At 41.7% G+C, this 25,238-nt stretch overlaps 1 protein-coding gene across 1 annotated transcript in view; it reads left to right on the top strand.

The window, feature by feature from the left end:
* The window catches only part of BVES (blood vessel epicardial substance), a 39,425-nt gene extending 30,997 nt beyond the window's left edge, over nucleotides 1-8,428 (top strand). The window contains 5 exon segments of the mRNA XM_059468745.1: nucleotides 980-1,147; nucleotides 3,319-3,460; nucleotides 6,767-6,781; nucleotides 6,784-6,907; nucleotides 6,909-8,428. Coding sequence (XP_059324728.1) covers nucleotides 980-1,147; nucleotides 3,319-3,460; nucleotides 6,767-6,781; nucleotides 6,784-6,907; nucleotides 6,909-7,131 — 672 coding nt within the window. The 3' untranslated portion in view covers nucleotides 7,132-8,428.
* Nucleotides 8,429-25,238: the final 16,810 nt, after the last annotated feature.

Below are 25,238 nucleotides of genomic sequence, written 5' to 3'. Positions count from 1 at the left end.
GGGTTCTGCTTGTCACTGCCCTGTGAACACCAGCAGACTTGCAGGAGCACACGGATTCGGTCTTAAGGACCCCATCTGCTGGCAATGCTGGTGAATTCTTCCTCAGCCCCTGGGCTTATATTACAGTCCATGGAGTTGAAAATCCATGGATATATAACAGAATTTCATTGTTTCTAGGACTTATTTTAATGGGTTTTTAAAATTTTTAAAGGATGTAATGTTATCTTGTAAACGCAGAGAGCACCTGATTTTGATTTATTCATAGATGCCTGACTCCCCCTTGCAAAACCTGCCCCTGGCTATGAGCAGTGTGGGTTTTGGTGCGGCATTGCCCTCTGCTGGCACAGGGGGATGAACCTGCCAAGTCCATCCTCCCATGAGAGGGGGCAAAATCCCCTGTAACTGCCCAGAACTGGATTACCAATAACTGAGCAAACAGAGCCTTGGCTCAGCTGCTGCTGGGTTGTACTTGTGGCATCACGGGGCTGACAGTTATGAGAGAAAATGGATTTTTTTTTTTTTAATTACTAAAAACTCTTTGATGGAGACTTTTAGGTGACACCAGTTGTTCCTGTTTGGTGACAGTGACGTAAAATAAAACTAAGCTACATATAGGCCTACTGCAAGTGCTTGTCATCACTATAGGACTGACTTCATAAATAAATTTCCTCTTACCTAAGTATTTTTAGGTTTGGGAACTCATGAGAGATTTTCCCCTGTTATTGTCCCACAAGTTTTCTGTAAAACAAACTGGATACACATATCAGTTAAAAATATAATGATAATAAATTGCTGAGAATATTTACATTTGTAAATATCACATTCATAACAAAGAGATAACAAAAAGCTTTACGGCTTTAAGAGTTATTTTAACTGGAGTCACAAATAAAATGTAATCACTTGTTTTAAAGCCTGTTTAAGCGTGCTTATCTTAAAACATTTTTAAATGTGCTAATTCTGAGCATGTATTTTTTTCCAGGTTACCATTATTGCAGATGATAACTGCAAGTTCCTGTGCTGGTCCAGGGAAAGGCTGACTTTCTTTCTGGAGTCTGAGCCATTTCTTTATGAGATCTTTAAGTACCTTATTGGCAAAGATATTACAAATAAACTTTATTCATTGAATGACCCAACCTTAAATGACAAGGTAAGCAACTTCAAGTTTTGTTTGGAAATTTTCCTCCCACATACAAATGTGGTTTTACTTCAATTTTGAATGCTCTTAAAGCACCTTATTTTAACTTGTTGCCATCAGCTGCTTAATGCACACTTTTCCCTTTTAGTGCCAAGGTGTGAGTCAGTGCAACATTTCTGTCAGAAGCAATATTTAGCAAAGTTAGCACAGTAATGTACAAGAAAAATGAGTAACTGAGATTCAGAACTGATCAGCTTGTGGAAATATTTCTGCCAAACGATTAGATGTGATGCCAGTAGCTAAAAAGGTGCTTCTCCCTGGGTATCCCTTCTCACTAACAAATTAGTGTCTTTGTAAAAAGAAGCTTCAGAGTTTTTCCCTTTAAAAAAAATTTCTTACTGGGGGCAAATAATTATGTAGTACTGATTGCTAGGAAGAACAATTTCAACATGTCTTTGAGGGTTGCAAATGCAAAAAAAAAAAAAGCAAATATTATGTTGGTGTGATGCAGTTAGTGGAAGGAATAATGAAATACATATAAAATATAAATAAATATAATTAAAATATAATTTTTATATTTATAAATATATAAAACATTAGGTGGTCTGGGTGTACTCATATTCATGAATATGAATTACCTTGCTTTAGTTTCATTTTGCCTCCTTACTTATTCCTTATCATAATTTTGAGGAATTAGACAATCCAACAACTTTTCCCCCTCTTTTGACTTAACATCTGCACATTTCAACTTCACTTTGTGCTGTCTTTGTTTTTAGTTGCAAAAGGCACATAAATTTAAGATTATTATAGTTGGTTTATTATAGTAAGTTTTGAAAATGTATGTTGTGGAAATTGAGTGAGCATTTGGGAAACTTGTAGTATCTTATTATTCTTCCTAAAATAAAAATCCTGTCACATGAGCTCTTCCTACATAACTCGGCAAGAGAATTGTTAAATAAATTCTTCATTTTCCCATTGCCATATACATTGTATATATGTACATATATATTATATTTGAAAGCTTCACTTTCACATATAAATATTATTGGTGTCTTTGATGTCTTTTAACTGTTGTCAATCTCATCAGAAAATGTTGGGGTTGACTTGTGTACGTAGGGGACTACAGAAATCAATTGAGTATTGATTTATTCCTATTCAATATGGTAGTAAGAAGGTAAAACTATCAAATAATTTTTGTTGGAAAACAGAAAAGTGTATTTTATTTATTAAAAAAGTATATTTATTTTTTAAGTATATTTATTTTTAAAATACATTTATTTTTAAAAGTATATTCTATTTTATTAAATATATTATTAAAATATAATTTATTTTGTAAGAAAACTTGTGATTTTTTCCTGCCTAAGGAGACTTTCACTAATATTGGAAAAATTGTCATTCCTTTCTGCATGAAATAGGATACTAGCTCCTGACTTGTCAAATTCTATAATGGAGTTATCCATTATAGTTTTGTCATTGATTGCTACCTTTCACATACACCTAAAATAGCATTCTGGCTTGCAGTGATACCTCACAAGGTACAATGTATGGCTTCATATAAATGTTATAGTATAAAGGCTTCTCAGGAAGGCTACTCAAAGCAAAATGGAAGCTCCTCAGACCATTTGACAGGGAGAGGATAATGCTCACCTGATGCACTTAGTCTGCAGTAGGATCAAGAGCCAAATGGTCATCTGCTGGGAAGGAGGGACATTCACCACTTTTCTAACATACTGATATGGAAAGCCAGGAAAATAACCATGCTTCTGTTAAGGCATAAATTGCCTCTATATATAGCATGCTGTTTTGTTCAGCAAGGAGGATCAGCTTCATCATAAAGACTACATTTAATTGCAGAGCATTATATTTAAATAATGAATTACCAGATAATAAACCCCAAGCTTCCTGTAAGAAAATACATGAAAATTTCAGTACAAAAGCGATTTGAGATTGAATAATTAATGTGCAGTTTCATACTTGTCAATGTTCCAGTTCCAGTATATTACTGGCATTTTCTATTGTCATTTAAATTGATTTACACTGCATAGAATCTTCTCCTATAACAATTTTCTTGTATAATCACGGCTGAGACTGGAGCATCTATCACAAGGGAAGTAGTAATTTTCCATTTTTATTTTAATTTGCTTGATATCTTTTTTTCAAGTAATCATTTTTTTCTTTTTTAGGCTTCAAAGAAGATTGACCGTCAGCCCAGCCTCTGCTCTCAGCTCTCGGTGATGCAGATGAGGAACAGCATGGCCAGCACCAGTGACAGCGAGGACGGCCTGCAGATGTTCCTTCGTGGGACTTCCTCTGCGTCCTCTCTTCGTGAGTGCTCAGGATAGTTTGTGCCAGTTTTGGATATGGCTCAGGCTGACCATTAGAGACACTGCAGAACTCCTGTTGCCCTCTGTGGGAGCACACTGCAGCTTTTTGGTGCTGCTGTATCAGCTGAATTAAGGGACTTAACTATAGGGCAGTCAGGTGCATGAGGTTTTGTGTTCTAAATGCAGATACCTCCTGTACATACTGGGAAAAGACCACAACATGTGTAGTAATAATCTTTGGCATGATATGGAATGCTTATAGTAATGGGGCAAAACTGAAGGTACAGTGCCAGTCACAGTAGTATGTCCTTTGTTCTGTCACTGGTGCTTGTAGAAACTAAAAACCCAAACAAAACATTTTCCTTCAGCATCTCAGTGTCCTGCTTTTCCTCCTGAGATAGTTTGTATTGGCAGAGTCTGGAGGAATGTGGTATACAACCAATACTTTGATGTTACCTGGAAAATCTCCAAGTATCCTTGCGGGTTCTCCTCTGCTGTGCTTTGTATGACAGGAGTAGTAGAGAACAGATGAAGTGAGAGAAGAAACCATGTCTGACCTTTTTACTTCTATTCTTTTAATTAATTTCTTTATGAAAACATTCTAAATTATTCTTTCTAGGCTTTTGCTGTCATGTGTTTTTAGATCATCTGACTCTAAACATTAACATTAGCCTGAATTCTGAAAGCAGTGTTTAAATTAAAAAGCCACAGAGGATTCTCTATTTTCTCATTTGGCATAAGCTGTTAGTTTAACAGCATTTAAAAGGATCATATAGGATTTTTTCTTTTGATTTTGGAAATATTATTTTTAGTGAATTGAATTCAAATATATGAGAGAAAAACCACTGTTATTGTTATTTGTTATATGTTATTTGTTATGGTTGAAGTCTCTGCTAAGAAGAGGAAATATTTTCAAATATTTGCATCTTTCTGTTTAATTATCTGTTTTCCATTGTGCTCCTCACAGTTCTCATCCAGTAACACCTTCAGACCTGGAGGGCCTGTCTGGTTTTACTCCTTAACATTGGTGTAGTCTGCATGCCCAGATAAATGGAAGAAAAAGCCCTACTAATGCTTCACCCTACTAGAACATCAAGGGTGACACCTGGGATGTAGTTTGATGAAAATTCCAGTGTTGTTTTCTTTTTCTCCTCTGTTTGCTGCAAGGACATTCAGAGGTAGTTGAGGTAGTGAGAGACCTCTGGACATTACCAGGTCCAGCCTCATATCCAAAGCAAGATCTGCTACAGCAGGGCCATGTCCAGTGAAGATGTGAATATTTCCAAGCTGGAAGATTTTCCAGCCTCCCTGGGCAACCTGCTCCAGGGACTTACCACCCTCACAGTGAAAAAATTTCCCTTATTGCAACTCATGCTTGTTTTCCTTCTTTTTTTAGTGCATGCCTCTGAGAAGAGTCTGGCTCTCTCTTCCATTAGGTAGCCAAAGACAAGAGTCAGAAGCCCTGGGAGCCTTCTGTTCCTAAGGCAGAGCACACCCAGCTCCTGCAGACTCTCCGTCACTGCTCCAGCCTCTGGAGTTGCACTCTGCTGCTCTTGCTCCAGCATGTCCATGTCTTTCTTGTACAGGGAGGCACAAAACTGGTGCAGCACTCCAGATCCTGGCTCACAATTGCCAGCTAGAGAGAATTAATCTCTTCTGGCTATGCTCTTGCTTGTAGCGTTCAATACATGCTGCTAATGTGGCCCAATATAGGGATGGGCCTATATTCACTGCAGGGGCACTCTGCTGACTCTTGTTCCATTTTGTGTCCACCACAGTTTGTTTCTGCAAAGCTGCTTTCCAGCCAGCTGGCGCCTAGGCTGTAATGCTGTGTAGGTGTGTTATGACCTGGGTTCAGGGATTTGTCTTTCATGGATTTGTCATTTTTGTCAGTTCTTTTCTCTTTTTCCAATGGGCTGTCCAGACTCACTGCTCTACCCTTTGGCCTGTCAGCAGTTTCCCTCATTACCTCGCTCCTGTCTGTGAATTTGGCAGGAGTGCATTCCATCCCATCAACCAGGTCATTCATCTCTTCAATATTACAGGCCTTGGCTTTGGCCCCTGAGAACACTGCTGGTAACCAACCACCTGACAGCTGGATTTTGTCCTGCTGTTCACCACCCTGTGAACTTGGCAGTACAGCAGATTTTCCATTGAAGCCATAGTCCATCTATCCAGTCTGTTTCCCATTTGTCTGGAAGGACCCAGTGACAGACTGTGGAGGGCTGTGCTACCATCCATGTAAACAACATCCATTGTACTCCATTCATACACAGAGGCCATCATCTCACCACCAAAGGTGGAAGGTGGCCAGAGTGGTCAGATGCAATCAGCATCCATGATGGCTTCTGCAGTCACCTTCCCATCCCTTGCTTGGGCATGGCTTCCAGGAAGACAAGCTCCATAATCTTCCTGGGAAATGAATTTAGACTATGAGGCCTGGGTGTTCCATCTTCCCCTTCATTAAAATGGCTGTGATGTTGGCATTTCCATTTGTCTCCCCTGACTTCAATCACTTTTCCAAGATGATAGAGGGGGCCTTGCAATTGTATCAGCAATGCTTGGCACCCTTGGATGCAGCCTGTGTGGTTCCACAATCTTGTGTTCACCCTTTAGACTTGAGGTGTTCCTAATTCAGTCCAGGTTTCCTGTCAGTCAAACATCACTCTCTGTCTCTGCCTCTGGATACAGAGCCCCAACAGGCCTCAGGACAAACCTCTAAAGGAAAAAACTCAAAACAAAAAAGTTCCTGAACATCTCAGACTTTTTCGTGTTCCTGTGTCCTGTGCATCACTGAACTCTTGCCTCGCAGCTACCCTGGTCTTTCTTTTGTTGCTGATTTATTTGTAGATGCCTTTCTTGTTGCCCTTCACTAGATCCAGGTCTAGCTGAGGTTTGGCTTCCCTCATTTCATCACCACGTGCTTGGGCCATGGTTCTGTGTTTCCTCCAAGGAGCTCATACCCTCTTACACTTCGTGTGTGTCTGTTTGAGATCTGTCAGAACTTTCTGTTCATCTCTGCCAGCCTTCTACCACGCTTGCTCAGCTTTCTGTGCACCGGAACGGCCTGTCCTTGTGTTTTGAGGAAGGTGTCCTTGAAGATCAAGCATCTGTCCTTACGTCCCTTTGCAGCCTTGTCCCATGAGCTCCTGCCAAGTAAAACCCTGAGCAAGCCACAGTTCCCTGTCCTGTAAGGTTGTAATTCAGCTATTTGTCTTGCCACTCAGTATCTTAAACTCCACCAGCTCCTGCAGCCCAGATTGCCAGCAGCCTTCAGCTCCCTGATGAGTTCTCCCTTGTTCATCAGTGACAGGTCCAGCAGAGCGCCTTCCCTAGCTGACTCATCCATCACGAAGGAATTGCCTGCTACCTTCAGGGATCTCCTGGACTGCCTGCTCCCACCTTGATACCAGGGTGGCTAAAACTCCCCAGGAGCACCAAGGCCTGTGATCCAGTTGTTGAAAGAAGGCTCCCTTCTCCTTGCTCTTCTTGATCAGGCAGCCTGTAGAGATTCCTGCTGAGAAGTCTCCTGTGCTGGTCTGTTCTCTGATCTTTGCCTTTAAACCCTCGAGTGGCTTTTCACCTGTTCCACACACAGCAAAGCTCCATGAATTGAAGCCACTCCTTTGCATAGAGAGCCTTTGGGTGAACTTGCACACTCAGAAATTGTAAAACTGTGTTTGTGTGATTAGTTAGAATTAAAGTGTCTCTTTCAGGCTTAACAGCAAAACTCTTACACCAGTATTTCAGCTTTGGGAGAAAGTACTTGAAATGCATGACAAGTTGAGCTGTAATTGTATAAATCTCCAAGATGCACTTGTGCTTAGCACATTCTTGATAAATACACTTTCCTCTGTTGTACTTTTCCTTGGTTTGTGTACCTTTTTTTGGTATACAGGGTGTGCTTTACCCAAGAGAAGGGGTTTATGTGTCTTTTATGTTCGGAAATTCGTCAGCCCAGCTGAGGCAGCAGCCTCCCAAGTCCAATGCTTTCCTTTACTTTTGGGGAGGCAGAGGGATTGCCCCTACAGCAGTGCAACACACACCTTGGGAAGCATTGTTATTTATTTCTTCTTTGTATTTTGATTGTGAAATTTCTGACTTCTGTAAAAGGTTTGTTCATCTCCTTGAACTGTAATGCCTCAATATCTGTTTTTGCCAAGATAGCTTGTTGGTTTTTCCTGGGTACTGTCATTTGCAATGATGGAGTTGGTGCCAAGGTGAGCTCTGCTTGAAGATTTGTATTCAGTGTGGATTGTGGCCATGTATGCCCTTTTTTTCAGATCACAGGGAAAACTGAAAAAAATATCTGCCATTTGCCTTGTCACTGGTATGTTTTCAAAAATCTTCTGCTGGGTGCTCTCAGTGCAACAGCTGGGGTATTTTTTTTGTCTGTTTTTTTAAGATTTACTATAAGGTACATGCTGAGGCTTCCAGTTCCAGTGCTGTTCCCTGGATCCTCCTTCTACAGGCATACATTTGTTGATTTAGAACAAACAAGCACAATCCAAAATCCTCAAAAGATTTTGTGAGAAACATATGGAAATGTCAATTTATTTTATTTTTATAAAATTAGAATAAAAAATGAATGAAGGGAACTTACCTGTACAGGAACTCTGTAGGAATACTGTTTTGTCATTGCTAGGTGATTGTTGTGTGGACAAAGCCTCCCACTACAAATATAACTTTGACTACTATAATCCAAATAAGTTTTCTTCTCCCAATTTCCACATTCTTGAAAAAATGAGCATTTATATTTTTGTATAATCCCATCTTTTAAAATTATGCATTTATCAGTGCTATAAATGATAAGCTTTTGACTCATTTTCTTGAGAAATTAATCCTATTTCAAAGTGTTTAGGAATAAAAGGGTTAAAATTACTAATTAGTAGGTCCCAAGCTACAATTACTAATAAAAGTATGTTTTTCATTTAATTAATTAAGAAACCAAACTAACTGTTTGCTTTTATATTAAGGAAATAACCAACAAGAGTTCTATAATGCTTACGGAGTGAGTCGTTTGCAGCATGATGTTTTCTGTTGATAACATCACATTAACTCAGCAGGCATCCTCAAAAAGGTATTAAAGTGGGGTTTGTTTATCATGTGACACTTGTGCTTGACATCCATGGTCCACCTGTATGTAATTCATTAGAAAGTGAAATAGAGGTATCTCTTTTTCCAGAATTTTAGTTAACCAAAATAGTTTATCCTGATCACAAGCCTAGTTTCACCTGAATGTCAGTCCTTTAAATAATATTTTGGTATTAGTTTCTATTTTGTAATTCTCTTGCTTGACAGCCACTCAAAAATTTATTAGAGATACAGTTCTCTTCTTCTGTGGTACTTGTTTTAGACATCTCAGATTTGCTGGTGTATGCATCTGTATTTGCTAACTTCTAAGCTGAGCAGGAATGTAAAAGGTTTTGGTTTGGTAATGCTTTTAGTGGTGTTATCAAATTATATGCTCCCTGCTTGTGGTTAAAAGCAGGATTGGATTTCACAGGAATTTTAATATATATTTTGGTTTAGGCCCTCAAGTAGGGGCAACAAAATGTAGTGAAAGGAAGATCTGACTCAGTCACTTGAACATCTGTCCAACACTGGATAATGGCATCAGTAGACAAAATTTTGTATTTGGAGCAAATAAGAGCATCTTTGAAACAAACAGGCTGAGAGAATTAGACCTTATATTGGATCCTGTTGTACAAACTTATGGCTGCTTACTTCTGTTTTCTGGAGAGATTAAGTGGCTTTAAGCAGAAGAAAACCATTTTAAAAATAACAATAAACTACACAGAAACAAAGAGCTACAAAAAAAAAAAAAAAGAAGCTGGAACTGTAACTCAGCATTTTCAGGCGCCTTTTTACCTTTAGGTATCTCCCAGAAAAGCCAATTTTGTATCCAAATGTACCCACAGACGCTGGGTGTGGCACATTCACCAAATAATTGATCTAGTTATCCTTTGCTTAGGCCATAAAACACATCTGTCTGGGAAGAAATGTTTCATAATTTCTGTGTCTAAAAATGTGCTTGAGTAACGCTGTATTGTGGCAGTTTAAGTAATTTTTGAATCTCAAAAGAAAACATTAATACATTTTTAATATAAAGAGTTCTGAAACTCTTTATGTTAAAATTCCAATTCCAAACAGTCTCTTTGTCAATGTGACTTTAAAATGCATTAGTGTCATAACTTGCTGGTGTAGCCTGTGTCTGTATATTGTTCTCTGTGTGTATCACATACAGTGTAAATGTGATCCAGTTCAGTGTAAATGAGTCTTTGCCCATAAGTGAGCTTCCTTAACACAGCACTTTACTGTATATCTGATAAACATTTCTTAAAAATAAGAGTGTGTTACAGCTATCAGTATTTTTTTCAAGAATATTTAAATTTTTAGCTTGTATGCTAGCAGTCTGTTTGCATGGCCTTTATCTCTTGTTGTTTTCTTCTCAAATGGGATTTCAGAGATTTCCATAATCTTTTTGGTCGTCATATACTGGCTGTTTGCAACCTCATACTGTTGTGGTGTCTAAGTCTACAAGAGGGTACTGAGAAAAATACATGTCCGTGTGTAGATTCGATTTCAGAATGAACAATGGAAAACAGAACTGTTCAGCTGATGACTCAAAGGAGTTCTCTGGTTTGACCCTCATACTGAAAATTTAACTGTAACAGAGGTAGTTTGCAGTGGTAACTTGCACAAAAACTCCATTTGATGTCTTAACAGGGATAGCTGTGGTGTGAGCCCTGCTCTGGCAGAGAAGTTGCTGCCTTTCTGAAAGGTGGTTTTTTTGCAGTGAAATCAGTGTCAGTTGAAAGTTATGTGGCCTTTGCCTGTAAATCTTGTTTTCTCTGTGGTTGTTTATGGGAGTATAAATCTGTATAAGTTTTACATTATCATGCTGTGTAAAACTTACGAGGATGTGTCAGAGGAGGTTTAGGTCAGCTTTTAGGATGAGGCTCTTCACCCAGGGGGTGGTTGGGTAGGCTCCCCAGGGGAGTGGTCACAGCACTGGGCTTGGAAGAGTTCAAGAGTGTCTCAGTGTCTGGACAATGCTCTCAGGCACATGGTGTGACTCTTGGAGTGTCCTGTGCAGGACCATGAGCTGGACTTGATCCCCATGAGTCCCTTCCAACTCAGCCCATTCAATGACCTTATGCTTTAAAGGCAGTTGTGGCTTTGAAGCTGTGCCCATCCAAGGTTTGCCCAGTGCACTGAGGAGCCTTCCCTGCAGCCAGGCCAGGTGCAGATGCACACACCCTTTGTACCTGGGGCAGCCTCTCGTGTTACTGCAGCTGAATGGAGATGAGTCAGTGAGTGAGTGTAAGGATGAGAAAATGGTCTCTGGGGAACAAGCAGTGGGCACCCCCTGCAGTTGGGGTTTGCACTGAACCTGGGGAGATGTTTCTACACCTGCTGTGGCTGTGGTTAGCAGCAGGCATTGCTGGTTTGTAGCAGTGTGGCTGTTCCATGTCTAGAATTTCCTGGTGCTTATGGCCAGATAACAAAGAAACCTTCACTTAGAAATCTTCTCATGAAGCAACTAGGGCAGGATCATCAGATTGTGTCCACTTGGTCACAAACAGGTCTATGTAGCAGGTGTGTGTTGTTAAATTAACTGGCAATTTCTTTGTACCTGTGGCAGGCCCAGGCCGCACATCTCCCTACCTGAGAACTTCAGCAAAGATGAAGCCCATCGAGGAGAGTGTTGAAGATGATGTCTTTGAAGCACCATCTGCTGATAAGCTCGAGCTCCAGCGGCTGCCTTAAACAGTTGTGTCCTCAGGTGGATCAGAGCTTGCACAGAGCTCCAGTGCAACAGGAGGGAGCTGAATTTGGGAGGAATCTGAAAGCTAAGCCCACCTCTCCATGTTTGAATTTACTGCAGCATATCCCAATGGTTTCTAGATGGAAATGTCATGTTTTATTTTACTTCTAAATAAAATAAAATAAATAAAAATATGTGTGGTTTTTTTTTTTGTTGCTTCTTTATGGTTGCTTTATTTCTACTTTGACTTTTGCCATTATAAATTTAGTATTGTGTTGCTGACTAGCTGGAAATTTCTATGTTTACCTGGTGGAGAATATCCCGTTTTATTTACCTATGTTCCTTTGAAGCCTGTATCTTAGTGTTTTCAGTGGGAGATTTTGAAACTGTTTCCAAAGCTGTGTTGCTGTTACCAACCATCATTGTTGTGTCAGTCTCATGTGAAAAACACACTCAGTCTTCTGCCTCAATTTTTTTTAAGGTATTTGCCATTAGTGTTTCCCAATCTCACTCTTTACTCCACAATTGTAGTAATGACTTCAATTTTAGTTTTTATTGACCAAAGATTTGAACTTAAGGCTGCCTTTTCAACCTTAACTTTTTCTTCTTTAGGCAACTGTATTATACTGAGCTTCATGATTTTCCTTAGCCTTATCCAAATGACACTTGATATAGGAAGTTCTGTTCAAACTCCAAATAGGGTAGCTGCAAGTTTAGTAAAGCCCAGTCTCATAAAGGGAGGCATTGGGAAGTTTTTATAGAAGGTATTTGTAGCAGTCCTGCCTGTGATATGTGTGGACATGTAGATGGTAGCTGTACTAATTAGCTTTGACAACTCTTGAAAATCACAGAGCAAATAGTAGATTTTAAATAATATAACAAAAAATAGCTACTACTTCTTTTATTGAATTGCACAAAACTGATACATAGAATAATAGATGTTTGGTGTCAACTCCCTAGCAATTAGAAGTGTCATAGTCCGGGGTTTTTTTGTTTACATAATTCCCTATTGTTTCTAAAATTTATCTTGACAGAGCTTCTTTGAATAAGCCTGCATTCAAGTTATACAACCCACTTCTTCCCTCCTTAAAACCTCATGCAATACCAAAACACACATTAAGGGATTGGAAGTTTTACTTGTGTTGTCAGCATTCCTGCTTCTGGGGATTTAAATCTAGTGTGCAAGATGACATCATTGTGTCTCGTGCTTCTGACAGCTTTGCATTATTACAAATGGCACACAGACCCGAGACATTTACAAATAGATGCAGAATATCTTTAGACCACACAGGTGCAAAAGGCAGCCCAGTGACTCCTGGTGGAGGTGACAGAACAGTCTGAGAGCATCCTTAGGTCAGTGCCTCAGGGACAGTGGCCACATCTCTGGGGCTGCCCCTTGGCTACTGGGGGAGTAAGAGGGGAAATGGGAACTATTTTACTTTTGAGGAGATACAAAGAGTAATGTCCTTGTCCTCATGTCATTTTCCCAAATTTCTGCTGAGGTTCAAACTCCTTTTAAAGAGGAAAACTAAGCTGGTGGAATTGAACTCATACAGTCTAGCAATAAGAAGAGGATGCAGAGTGCCTAAAGTAAAAATAGCAGTTCCTGTATCTCCTTCTCCAGCTGAACAATTTCTTGTGTTTAGTTACCAAATCAATCAATATGCAATGCCTGGAGAGACTGCATCTCCTGAATGATCATAGAATTTGTCTTAATAAGGGAGGGCAGAGAGGGCCTGAGCTCTGTGCACCCCTGGCTCAGGCTGTGAACCCTTGTCTGGTGCCTGGGAGCACAAACCAAGTTATCACCAAAGCTAAGGATGCTACAGCAGTAACACTGCAAATAATGATAAATAACAATGTCAGTTTACCAAAAGTAATACATTTTATTACCTGAAAATTCTTAACTGAAAACTTTTAAATTACTGATAAATGGGTAAAATGAATAGGAAACAAGATTACTTGATAAATACAACTTGCAGAGACCATCTGCTTCTGTCCCTCTGTTTCAAATAGAGTTGTTCTCAGACAACAGACATTAAGACAGACTCTGAACAGATTTTCCATATTGAATGAGGTACCCCTTTTCATTGCTGTTGCAGAAGGTAAGAAAGAGCATCGTGTAATCATTTGGAGTTAAAGGAGAGCTTGTGTAGAGGGGTAGAAGATGTACTGTAAAGACAGGGTTCATTCATTTCAAAGTAAAACTAATTTCAATTAGTAAATCAAACATAAAACAACATGTATTTTTAAATCAGAACACCCTGTTCTGTTGGTCTTAACTGTAACTAAGTACAGTGAACTATATGTATGTGAACTATAGTAGCAGACTGTTGGCTTTGCTAACCATAATACCTGTGGGGTAAAAATGAAATGTACTTCACCAATTTTGGGGTTTTTTTAAATTTCTTTTTAGAATTCTGTGATTTCAGTGAATTTGTATATATAAAAATGCATCTTGAGTACCACATGTGTCAGGGAGACTGAACTAAAAGATACCAATTATCTCTATCAAGAGCTGTATTAGAGATACAGTTAAGGCTCTGTCCTATTCTCATAGCAAAGCACCATTTGTCTCAGTCTTCGATTTTGTGGAATGAACTTCATGTGGAGCTGATTGAGCTATAACTCTCATGCTCTCAGGTGGGAGCCTGTGTGCTCCTACCCCAGGAGGTAAATCTGTATTGGAGGAACTGGTCAAAGCTGGAAAAAAAATTAATTTGAGCATTTAGAGAGGATTCAGAAAATGAGCTGTAGCCCAGCACTTGGTAAGTCACAGGTGTAGTGGCAGAGCTGGTGAACCTCTGCACCTTAATTAAAGAAACATGGTAGCCATGATCCACATGATGCTTCTACGGGCTGAAAAACAGTTCTCTGGTTCTAGTCCATAATATGAATGTATTTTAGATAACCCTTGTTTTGAATCAGTCATTTTTTAAACAAGCCAAATGTATTTAAATTCAAAAAATATGTGTTAACTAGTATGCAAATACTAATTTTCTTTTTCCTATACTATTTCCCTTTAAGAAATGAGGACAAAAGAATTATAATCTCCTTACGGAAAATAGGCTACTTTACTTGATACATGCATTAGTAAGCAAAACAAAGATCTATCAAAAGAAGTTATTTGTTTTTTTAAAAATAGCAATACTGATACAATTAAAAGGCAAGGGCTTCATTCTTCAGCAAATTTTTGGCTCTAGGTAGAGCCTAATTGCAAAAGTACAGACTTGGAAAGTATCTCTGCAGATGGAAGGTAGCAATTTTTAGAGCAACATTGTGCATGACAGGCTTTCACATACACATTCACAAATCGTTTGGATGGAGTTTTGGGAAGTCAGTTTGTAAAGACCTTTAATTTTAACCTTATTACTGGAATTACAGCAACAGTTACTTTAATTATTTTCTCAGAAATGTTGCAGTAAGTGCTTCTGAGTAAAATGCTGGCTTTGCATCTCTGATGCCATGTTGGTCACAGCTGCTCCTGCTCAAAGGGGAATGGGTTTTCAGTACTTAAGGGATTAATAAGGGAAGACAACCATCCTAGTTAATTAGCCCTGACATGTAAACTTCCTGAGAGCATGCTGATGATAATATGAAAGTCATTAGAGGGTGCAGAGATGCAATACAAAGCAAAAGTTGTGGGATCGCTCAGTATTGATTGCAATATGGTCTCTGCACTGCTTTTTCAGTAAGGAGAGAGAGCAATATGGAGGGGCTCAACAACACTGCAAAAGTTGATGGGCTCTTTTTGGGCCATTTAACAAGACAAAATGCTTTTCAGTTGATAAAGTTATTATGACTACAGGTAGAACAAAGTATTTTCAATGAGCTCAAATATTAGCTGGATTTTAGTTCACAATAATATTTACTTAGCATTTAATGCACATAAGTTCCAAACCCAAGTTACAGTGGTGCCATGTCATGCCTGTGTGTTTGCTAAATACCTCTAGAAGCCTTGAGAGCTTTTTTTTCCCCCAGACAACTCTTTAAGACCCCTAAGTCAGAGCTGAAGTAGATATCAGTACCCCTTTGCACAGGGATGAGTGCAAGCATTACCAAAACCTCCAGTATTACACCTACTGTAGCTGAATACTGCGCAGTCACTGCAATTTACCGTGCTTGAATTACTCCTTAGCTTTCTCCTGAGGGATTAATATCTGTTACAGCCACATCCTGATTTCCTGTGCAAAGTGCTTTTGGGATAACAACTCCCTGTCATCCTTCATAGCAAAGAACAGATCAAAGGCAGTGCCTCTTGACATGCATCCACTTGTGCGCTATTCCGTCAACACTCTTGTGTTCGCTGTCACTCAGTGCTCCATCCTGTTCCAGAAAACTAAGGAACTTAATAATAGTATAGACATTGTCTGCCAAAATACTGTGAAGAAATCTGAATCTTCTAAGCTTTAAAATGCCTGTTCTTCTGCAGTTTTTTTTTCCAAATAATTTCCCTGATCACACCACACTCTGGAGTTTTACCTCGTAATTTTTTTTTTATCTTTCAGTGTACTTGGGCTTCTCTCCAAATCTTTATGAAAACCTTTTTCTATAAAAACATTTTGTGGCCAAAAATGTCCAGAGTTTCATGACTCACGTGTGCAAGTGCTTTGTTAGGCTTTCAGGGACACTTTATGAGGACTACAATTTAGAAAACCAAACAGCCATCTATGTTTTTCTCTGTGTTTCCTCATTGTTTAATTTTTCAAAAGCTGCCATAGGTCCACAAAGAGACAAGAGAGGAAGGAATCCTTTTGAAAAGGCTGCAAATTTCACCTTCCAGTCAAGTCCACAACCTGGTTCATGAGGCTACTTCTCCATGCAGGTGTGCTCAGGAAAGCTGGCAGTGGCGCTGTTCCTTGCCTGGGTTGCTGAATTAAGTCTTAGAAAGGGCAGGTAACACCCACTGCTGGCTAAACTGGACTTGTCCTGACCTCTAGGGCTTTGGGATGAGTGTGGGGCATGAGGCATGCAGTCACTTTCAGGGGAGAGAGAAAGAAACCTGCTCAGAGACAGGACTTCAGAAGCATCTTTTTAAGTGTAAGTAAATGTTAAGGTCACAGCATTACTGCTTTGTGGACATTTCCCCATCACACCTCCACCATCTCCCTTTCCTGCAGCACATCACTGGCCTGAGCCAAAGCGCTGTCAGGACTGAGCTCTGAGGTGCACTGGGGCAACAGGCTTGTATCTCAGCAGTGGGGTTGTACTAAAATCAGTGGCAACTGGGAAATCCAGGTGGAGATGGCTGGCTCATTTGGCTGGGTGTGAGAAAAGAGGAGTGAGAGCAGGATAAAATCAGCATACAGGTGAGTAAGAGACAATCTCTGCTTTCTTGGAGCTGAGTGAGATTGTTCTCTGCGGTTGGGAGAATCCACTGAGATGCATTTCTGGGATGTGCTTAAGCCACTGCAGTGGTGCATGTGGTTGTCACCTGCCATCTGAGGAGAGGTAAGTGGTCTTGAGTGCAGGGCAAAGAGTCTGCAGGCTCCCTGCACCTTATATCTCCACAGGGGTTTGTTCTTCTGAGAATTAAGGCAGGTTTAGTCTTATGTTCCAGCTGGTATTTCATCTCTGTAAGCATATGGAGGAATGACACATTTTTGTCCAAAATACAATGGTGCTTGTGGTGAGGATGCAAAACTGGAATTGCTCTTCTGGAAATCCCATAGAGAAATGATGCTCATACAAGCATTGTGGGGATTACTTGGCTCCCTCTGTCTTTCCTGCTGCCTTCCTTATTTCCTTCTTTGAACACATCTGGCAGTAGAGACAGTTATCAAAGGAAACTTCATTATGTTCATTTGCAGCTTTTATGCGCTCACCACGAAACTATACAATTAGCAACAGGAAAAAAAATACTCATACTGACATAAATTATCATTTTATTTGGAGGAATAAGTGCCTAACAGATTACTGCTTCTTTGATTTTGAGTGTATTGAACAGAAAATGGTTTTTTATGTGCACGGGGTATGCTGTAAAACATCCTACAGACGTGAAAGTTTAAATACAAATCCTTACTTAAATGTCAAAGGGGAAATCATAGCACTTATATAGAAAACAAAAGTAGAATTTGTTAAAAAGTTGTGGGTTTATTTTGGGAGAAAAAAGACTCCTCTCCTGGTATGTCTTGGACATCCTTTAATTGTTTAAACCTACTACTACAAGCTGAAGAGGGTGGTGTTGTGCTGTGTGGAGTTGGAATTTCTGTTTCCCCCAATTCTGTGATGGTTCTGCGCCAACTCCTCCCTCCTTCCCAGGTATTGTCAGTTACCCCAACTCCACCCTGGTTGTCTTGGTGACCAAATGCATCCTCCCCCAACCCCTCCTGCTGCCCTGCCACTCACTCTCCACTCCCTCCTTTATTTCTAGAAACTTCCAGCCGGAGAGCTGAATGATTGGCTCAGGGACCAGGGCCCCTCCTTTGAATTGGTGTTTTCCTCATGCCAGTCCCCTGGATCCCCCTCCCCACAGTGTCCCCATTGGTCCAGAGACTGACTCCTCCCTTGTACCCTCACCCTTTAAAACCTGCTGTAATCTCGCCCTTCTTGTCTTCTTCTGCTGGGTTCCCTGGCATTGGTTAGAGCTGGGATTCACCGCAGTTGGGGTTCGCCCTCTTATTCCGCTGGTTGCAGCTCTTGGTCAGCCTCGTCCTGCACCAGGACATGTCCCCAGCTGTAACGCTGGGGATGGCCTGAGGTGCTTGTAAGGAATGAAATCCTGGAGATGAGAGCTCTTTTTCAGAGTTGCTGTTAATGAAGTTGATAAGGTCTTGATTTGAAGTGTTGGTCTGTTGTTGGACATTGAATGTTAGAGTTCTAGGACTTGCCTTTAGTTGCTGTTGATAAATGTTGCTATTTTACCAACAGCAGTGTATTTGTATCTCTCCTCATCATACTCTGTATTTGTACCCTGTGTTAGTCTGTTGTTGAACCTGGAAGATTAGAATTCTAAGACTTGCCTTTTGTTTCTGCTGTTAGATGTTACTATTTTACCTTGTATTTGTATCTGTCCCGGTCATACTCTGTATTTGTTCCCCTTTCTATCTTTGTATCCATTCCCGTGGGAACCACTTCCCTGCTCCCAGGAGGCCTTGCACCCGGACTGAATTCAAATGAGAGGCTGTGGGAACTATATGAACCCTCTCAAAACAACAAACCAGCACATAAACTTTGACTTTAACCCACCAGAACCACACTCAGTCACCCACTCCTGACCAGAGCCAGATCCTGTCCTGGGATAGTACCCGGCTTGGATAGTACCCAGCTTAGAGGATACCCCTGGACTACGAGCCAATATTGCCTTCATAAGGACTCTGGTGAGGATAGAAGCCCCAGCTGTGCCGAAAGACAAAGCTGCACTCCTCATCCTCAGCGTTGTCCAGTGGGAGCAGTGGCGGTGTGCCGACCCCTCGGGTTCCCCACGCAGAGCTGTCTTTGATAAAGGCCTTTCTGAAGGAGCTGCTCTCCTGTTTATCACAGTGCTGGCCTGAAGCCCCGCTATCGGGTTAAGTGCTGCTGTGCTGGCCGTCCAGCCTGAGCCCTGCAGGGTGGGACAAGTGAAAGGCCAAGGAAGTACACTTCTAATGTGTGATTCCTGGAGAAATTGAGGTTCTTAACACTGTAGCAAATGTTTGCTCCTTTTGCTGCCTTTTCCTAGAAAAGGCAATCTGAAATTTTGCAGGTGAAGAAACAACAGGCAAATAAAAGCCCCTAAAATAATCTGTGATAGCAAATCAGTAACAAAATGAGTGGTGTTTATTTTCATGTTTTGTTTCAGTGGGCTGGGAAATGTTTTCTTTGTAGAACAATCAAAGCTTTGGGTTCAGCAATTTAGTTTGTATCCTAAATGACACATGAACACACAGGTAGTGTCTCTCTGTGGGTTATTGCCACAAAATTTTTCTGTGACATTCATTTAAATCAGGCAGCTGGAGCTAATCCAACTTTGTTAGAGTGGAGTTTGTCCACAAGTTGTTCCCATTGCATTCAGCTCAAACCAGCTTCTTTTTACATTGACTATCTTAATGGATGGAGCCTGCTTTTAAATTGTACCTCCGTTCATCACAAGCCTCTCAGAAAACTAATAGCTTTCTAAAGTTGCCTTAAAAATGGAAGGAGCACAGAGAGCTGGATTGCTACCTTTTCTCTGCTCAGCTACCTCACCAGGGTCGGGGAAGGTGAGGTTGGGAGGCTGTATTGTGGCCAAGCCTGTCCCTGAACGGCCTCTGGAGTGCACTCAGCCAGCACAAGGGCTTCTGCAGCCCAGCCCGGCGGCACCAATGCAGATGAGCTCTGGTTGACTCTCAGTCAGGGTAACAGAAATGAGCTGTGTGCCAGAGCACCCTGCAATTTGTGCTGTTTTGCTTATCAGAGGAGAAATCTTAAGAATTGCTCATTTTGGAAGACAAGAATGCAGACAAACAGCAGCCTCTGCTGGGGAGAAACTTCCTGTGCTTTTTGCAAGTGCTGTCAGTATCAGTGGGGAAGCCAGAAGGAAAAAAAAAACCCAAAACCAACTTAATTGGAAAGACATGGATTTGGCAGAGGCTGTGGTAGTGTATGCAAGCTTCAGGCTTGGGGATGAGCCAGATGAGCTAAGAGTGTGTCTTTTGGTGCCAAAGTAAGCAAAAGAGGCAACACTGCTCTAGGCTGGGGTGCTTAAGTTGTGATCACAAACCTTTGGGGGAAACTACTGAGGTGAACAGAATTGTGCTGATAGGTGGCAGATCTGTGAGCTGCCCCTGCACAGCTTTCCCAGACAGATGTTCCTGTTCTGATTCTTGTCTTCCTCTTGGAGATGCTTTCTCTGCCTCTCTGAGATAGGTGCAGCAGAGCCTGCTGAGGAAAGACAGGGAGAAAAAATCAATTGTGCACTAGCAAAATCATGTCATGGAAAGAATGATCACTCTGGTGTTTGTGTCTTGAGGCAGCTGGTCTGAGTTCTGCTCTTGTCCAGCACCATATTTATCATGCTATACAGTGCATTGAGAAGCACTAAAAAGTGCTGACTGCTGAAATCCCAATAGAGTAAATCTGACTGAAAGGGGGATGCTGTATATAAATATTATGGGAAATATTTTAATGGCTCCTGCAGTGAGGAAAAAATGATTCTTCTTTTCCAAAGGGAGAAATGTTTGGGGAGAATTTCCACAGTCATCTGGCATTCCAAGCACTTCAGTTTGGAAAATCAAAGCTTCTTATATGCTTTCTTACTCTCCTTTTGTTCTGCTTACCAGCTCTGTTGACTGAATGATATGTACATCAGCTGTAATGCATTAATTCCCAAGCCCAGCTCTGGGCTTTACTGTGAAAAGAAAATGATAACATCTACTGAGCTGTTATTAGAGAATTTTGGCATCTGCAGTATGGCTCTTGTAGAGTGAGTGCTACCCTCATGGCCAGGTAAACGGGATATTTCTCATCAAAACCTGCCTCATTAGGATTTGTACACTGTGAATTACAGCAGGGAGGCAGGAGATTCTTTTTTGCAGCTGCTGCTGTGGCAGTCTAAGGCATTCAATATTCCAGCTAGCTCTGCTCTTCCCTGATAGCTCCTACCCCTTCAGAATGGGACAGGGAAAGATAAAACCCCTTCTGCTGGTCTTGTCTGGCCCAACCCAGGGCTCCCCTCTTGTAAGGTCACAGAGGTGGGTGTTCAGTGCTCACCTATGCCTGACCTGTTTAAAACCTGTTTAGGTTTAGTGGTTTGGGGTCTTTTCCCTCTCCTTTGGACCTGGAGAACAACTGTATGTTAATCCCTTTGAGCCAGCCTTCTGTGTAAAAGGAAATTGCTGAAAGAGAGACATTTTATGCTTTCAGCCCACCCCCACAGCTGTGGTTTTTGCATTTATTGCTTGTACCAGAACCTGTCAACTTATGGTGTGTGGTACCTTCAAGCAGAGAAGCAGCTCCAGCTGGATCCTTGGCACTGATGCCAGAACAGAGCAAATTCCCCCAGTTTTTGTTTTATGTTGTTTTGATGTCTATCTTTTCAAACAAACAATAGTCACAGGGCAATTACACTTTTTCTCTAAGGCCGGGGAGATCTTACCTGTACATTTCATATTAGAGCTAGTACTTGACATGTACAGAGCTGTCTAACCAACAACAGCAAAATTACACATTGGATTAAAAATAAAGATACAAACAAGGCAGCTGAGCAGACCTGAAATTTCACAAGGCAAGTACCTTGCTATGTAATCTGGAGAAATAAAGCGATGCACAATAGAGAGACTTGTTTTATTAACTGTTTTCCTGAGAACTTCAGTAAAGCAAGTGATGACCACAGAATGAAGTGCAGGAGCAGGGATTTCCAGACCTATGGTCTCCTCACCATGTCACTGCAGGAGTGGCTCACCAAACCCACTTTTTCAGAAAGGATTGGCACGTTCTGGAAGCTGCTGAAGCTGCACTTAAAACATTTCAATCCTTTTCAGGGAAGCAGGGGCTTGTCCTCGCTGCTGACCTGTGACCTGGCTGCCAAGGCCTTGCTGAGAGCCACTGAATAGCAGACAGAGATGAGATGGAGTAATTACAGTGCATGAATGGGGAAAATAAAGATGGACCCCTTTCTTCTTTTATCTCAAACAGAGGAGCTAATTTAGGGAACCTTTCCAACAAAGGCTCACAGTGACCCAAATCGTTCCCCCTTTGACTCGCTGGGGACAAAGCCAGGCTCAGAAGCAATGGGTTAGATGGACACTTTGGAGGCACGGGGCGATGAGTGTGGCTGGACCCTGGCACGGGCCTGGGAAGCTCAGCTGGGGCTCAGGGTGACCCCAGGAGCCCCTGTGGCTCCTGGGACCTGCCAGAGTCTCTCTGCAGCGAGAGGAAACCAATTGAGAGAGACTCTTGACCTTCTTTATTCTTCTACCAGCCCTTTCTTCTTGTATCCTGTCACTTCACTGAGGCTTTGTGCTGGTAGTGTTCCAGGAAATGGATGATTTTGTTTTGATTTTGAGTGAGTATAGCATGTCCCTGTGTGACTCATGAGGGTGACAAGGCTTTTCTGGTAACTGCTTGTAGCTCTTAGCTGCAAGCTAATAAATACCTTGTGCTACTGAGGGCCTCAGGATCTGCACTGATTGGTGCTTTTCCTTCCATTGCCTTCCCTGCTCCTGTGGTGTCTGTGTCTTGCTGCAGTGCTTCAAATCCATGTAAAAAGAGGCAGGTGGGCTGTTTTCACTGAAAAAAAATTCACCTGAAAATCAGCCCTAATCCCTGCTGTGGAAAACACTGTCAGTGCTGTTGATTTGAAAAACTTCTTGTTTGTAGAGAAAAATACCTGTTTTAAACCTCAGAAATAGATCAGCATATTGTCATTCCCAGTCCCAAAAACTACTTGCCAGAGTGCTTAGAAAATGTTCATCCTGCAGAAAAATTGTGAAGAACCCTAGGCCTACCTTTGCCACTTTGTCAAGCTGAAGGGCAGGCAATCATGAGCAGACAAAAGAAGGGAGGTTTTACACCACTACCTGTAGAGATGATGCTGTCTGGTCAAACAGCTAGAACTTCTGCCCCTCCCTTGCAGTTTCTGGGAAGCTATGTGAGGTTTCTAGGAAGAAGATTTTACCTTCCCATTTGTGGTTCATGGCCTTCATCCAGCAGGACTGTGGTGACTCTTGAGCAGAGCACAGCCCCCAGAGGATGCTCTGCAGAGGTGGCTGTTTCTCACCAGTGCTGGCTCAAGGTGAAATACTCTCAGCCTCTCCTGCTTTGGGCAGTGTGCTGACCCAGCTAGACACCAGATGCCCACCAAAGCTGCTCTGTTACCCCTTCTTCAGCTGGACAGAGGAGGGAAAATGTAATAAAAGATTCATTCAGGTTGAGATAAGGACAGGGAGAGATCAACCTCCAGTCACTGTGATGGGCAAAACAGACTTGATTTGGGGAAATTAGCATAATTTATTTCCAATCAAATCATAGTATGGTAATGAGAAACAAAATCTAAAACCAACTTCCCCACTTTTTCCCCCCACCCGTTCTTTCTGGGCTTGGTTTTATTCCCAAAACCTCTCTCTTTCCTGCCAGCAGTGCAGGGGAATGGACATTGTGGATTGCGGTAGCTCATCACAGATAGGATGTCTCTGCTTCTCCTTTCTCCTCAGGGAGAGGACTCCCCACACTCTTCCCCTGCTCCAGAGTGGTGTCCCTCTCATGGAAGACATTCCTTCATAAACTTCTCCAATGAAGTTAGTCCTTCCCATGGGCTGCAGTTGTTCATGAACTGCTCCAGTGTGGGTGCCTTCCATGAGGTGCAGCCCTTCAGGGACAGAATGGTTCAGTGTGGGTCCATCATGGGGCCACAGGCCCTGCCAGAAATCTGCTCCAGTGTGGGATTCTCATGGGGTCACAGCATCCTCTGGGCATCCACCTGCCACCCCATGGACCTCCATGGGCTGGAGGGGCACAGCTGCCCCTGCCCCCACACCCCAAACCTTGCAGCAAACCCAAGATGGGCAGGGGAACAAGGCTGTAGCTTTTAGCATTCAGGTCAGTTCAGGGCCATCACTTCTTCATGAGTCATCAGGAGAAACAGCCCCAATCCCTGGTCTGAAAATGGAGCGTTACTGAAACAGATGGAAGGGCACCTGAGCCTATTGCTGCTCTTTGAAGCCCCCTGATTCACTGTCCCCAAACTCCAGGAGCTGCCACTAATCCTATTTTTCCAGATTCTTTGGTCAGAGTGGCTAGCAAACCTTGCCCTCTTTTCCCCCTTTCTTTTATTTTCTTTCTTTTTTTTTTTTTTTTTAATCACCTGGTGCTGAAACCATATGTCTGTTCCTGCAGTTCTTTAGCTTTAATTCCCCCTGGCTTTTGCTGACAGACGAACAGATCTTAGGGCTCAGGGACTGCTGGTGTGGGGCTTGTGCCTGTCCCCATCACCCTCTCACCGCAGCAGCCGAGCAGAGGGGCTCTGTGGGGGCAGCCTCTGCTCCTCTCTGCACAGCTTTGTGCAAGACAGCTGCTTTTCAGAAACTCTCAGGCTTGAAACTCCAGAGAAGTTACGGTTCAGCAGGCTTGACTGTGACTTTTTGTCACAGCTGTCAGGGTGGGTCAAGGAGAGATGAAAGAAACAGGGGCTGAATGGAAAGGAACTTGCTGGGCTTCAAGCCCCCACCCTTGCTGTGCTGCCTTGGGGGAGAAACGGCATTGCTGCTTTCTTTCATGGGCAACTCCCAAAATACTTCCAAATTCCACTTATTATACATCATTCTAGTAACTTTCAGCCAGTATTTCCCAAAATGTCTACTTAGTCTGATTGCCTCAAATATTTTGGGTGCTCCCACTGAAGTGGATTTGGTTGTTGTGTTTTATTATTATTTTGTTTGATTTGGTTTTGGTGGAGCAGTTTTAGCTAATTGCTTTAAAGAATCCAGCGCATGATAATCCAGCACATTTCTAAAAGGGAAAGAAGACAAAAGAACCAGTTCTCTAGGACACTAAAGACCAACAGTGGCAGCTCAATAAGGCTGATTTTAAAGCCAGAGCTGATATGCTATCCCAGCATAGCCTTACTTCATTATGAATGAGGCAAGTTGCAGGTTTCTTAAAATAATGATAAAGGAGGAGGCAATTCTACACTAAATAAATAAATAAATATATATATATATATATATATATATATATACATATACTGGGTCTTGTCTATAATTTTAAAAACTAAAGAAAGAGGGTTGAATTTCCTTATTGGTGCACACAGGACTTTTCACTACAGTGGACAAAGAGCTGGAAGTTGAAGCCAGTGGAACTGGAAAATGAGGCACTACTTGTTAGCAGCAGGTGATTAAAACAAGCTGTCATGGAGCAGACCATCTCTTTTTTTCTCAAAAGCATTCAGGCCTGACCTGAAGCCCTATTAGAAAATATGCTTAAAGCACCCAAGCAAACATGGCTCCAGCTAAAGCTGAGTGCTAAAATTCAATGCCCTGTAGCTGCCTTAAATTTAATAGCCTGCGATGTCCAGCAGGTCAAACTAGATAAACAACGGCTACTTCCTGGCCTG

This window comes from Ammospiza nelsoni, chromosome 3 (genome assembly GCF_027579445.1).
Source record: "Ammospiza nelsoni isolate bAmmNel1 chromosome 3, bAmmNel1.pri, whole genome shotgun sequence".
In the NCBI taxonomy this organism is placed as follows: domain Eukaryota; kingdom Metazoa; phylum Chordata; class Aves; order Passeriformes; family Passerellidae; genus Ammospiza; species Ammospiza nelsoni.
The sequence above is the reverse complement of the archived record's forward strand: the minus strand, read 5'-3'. Positions and strand labels throughout refer to the sequence as shown.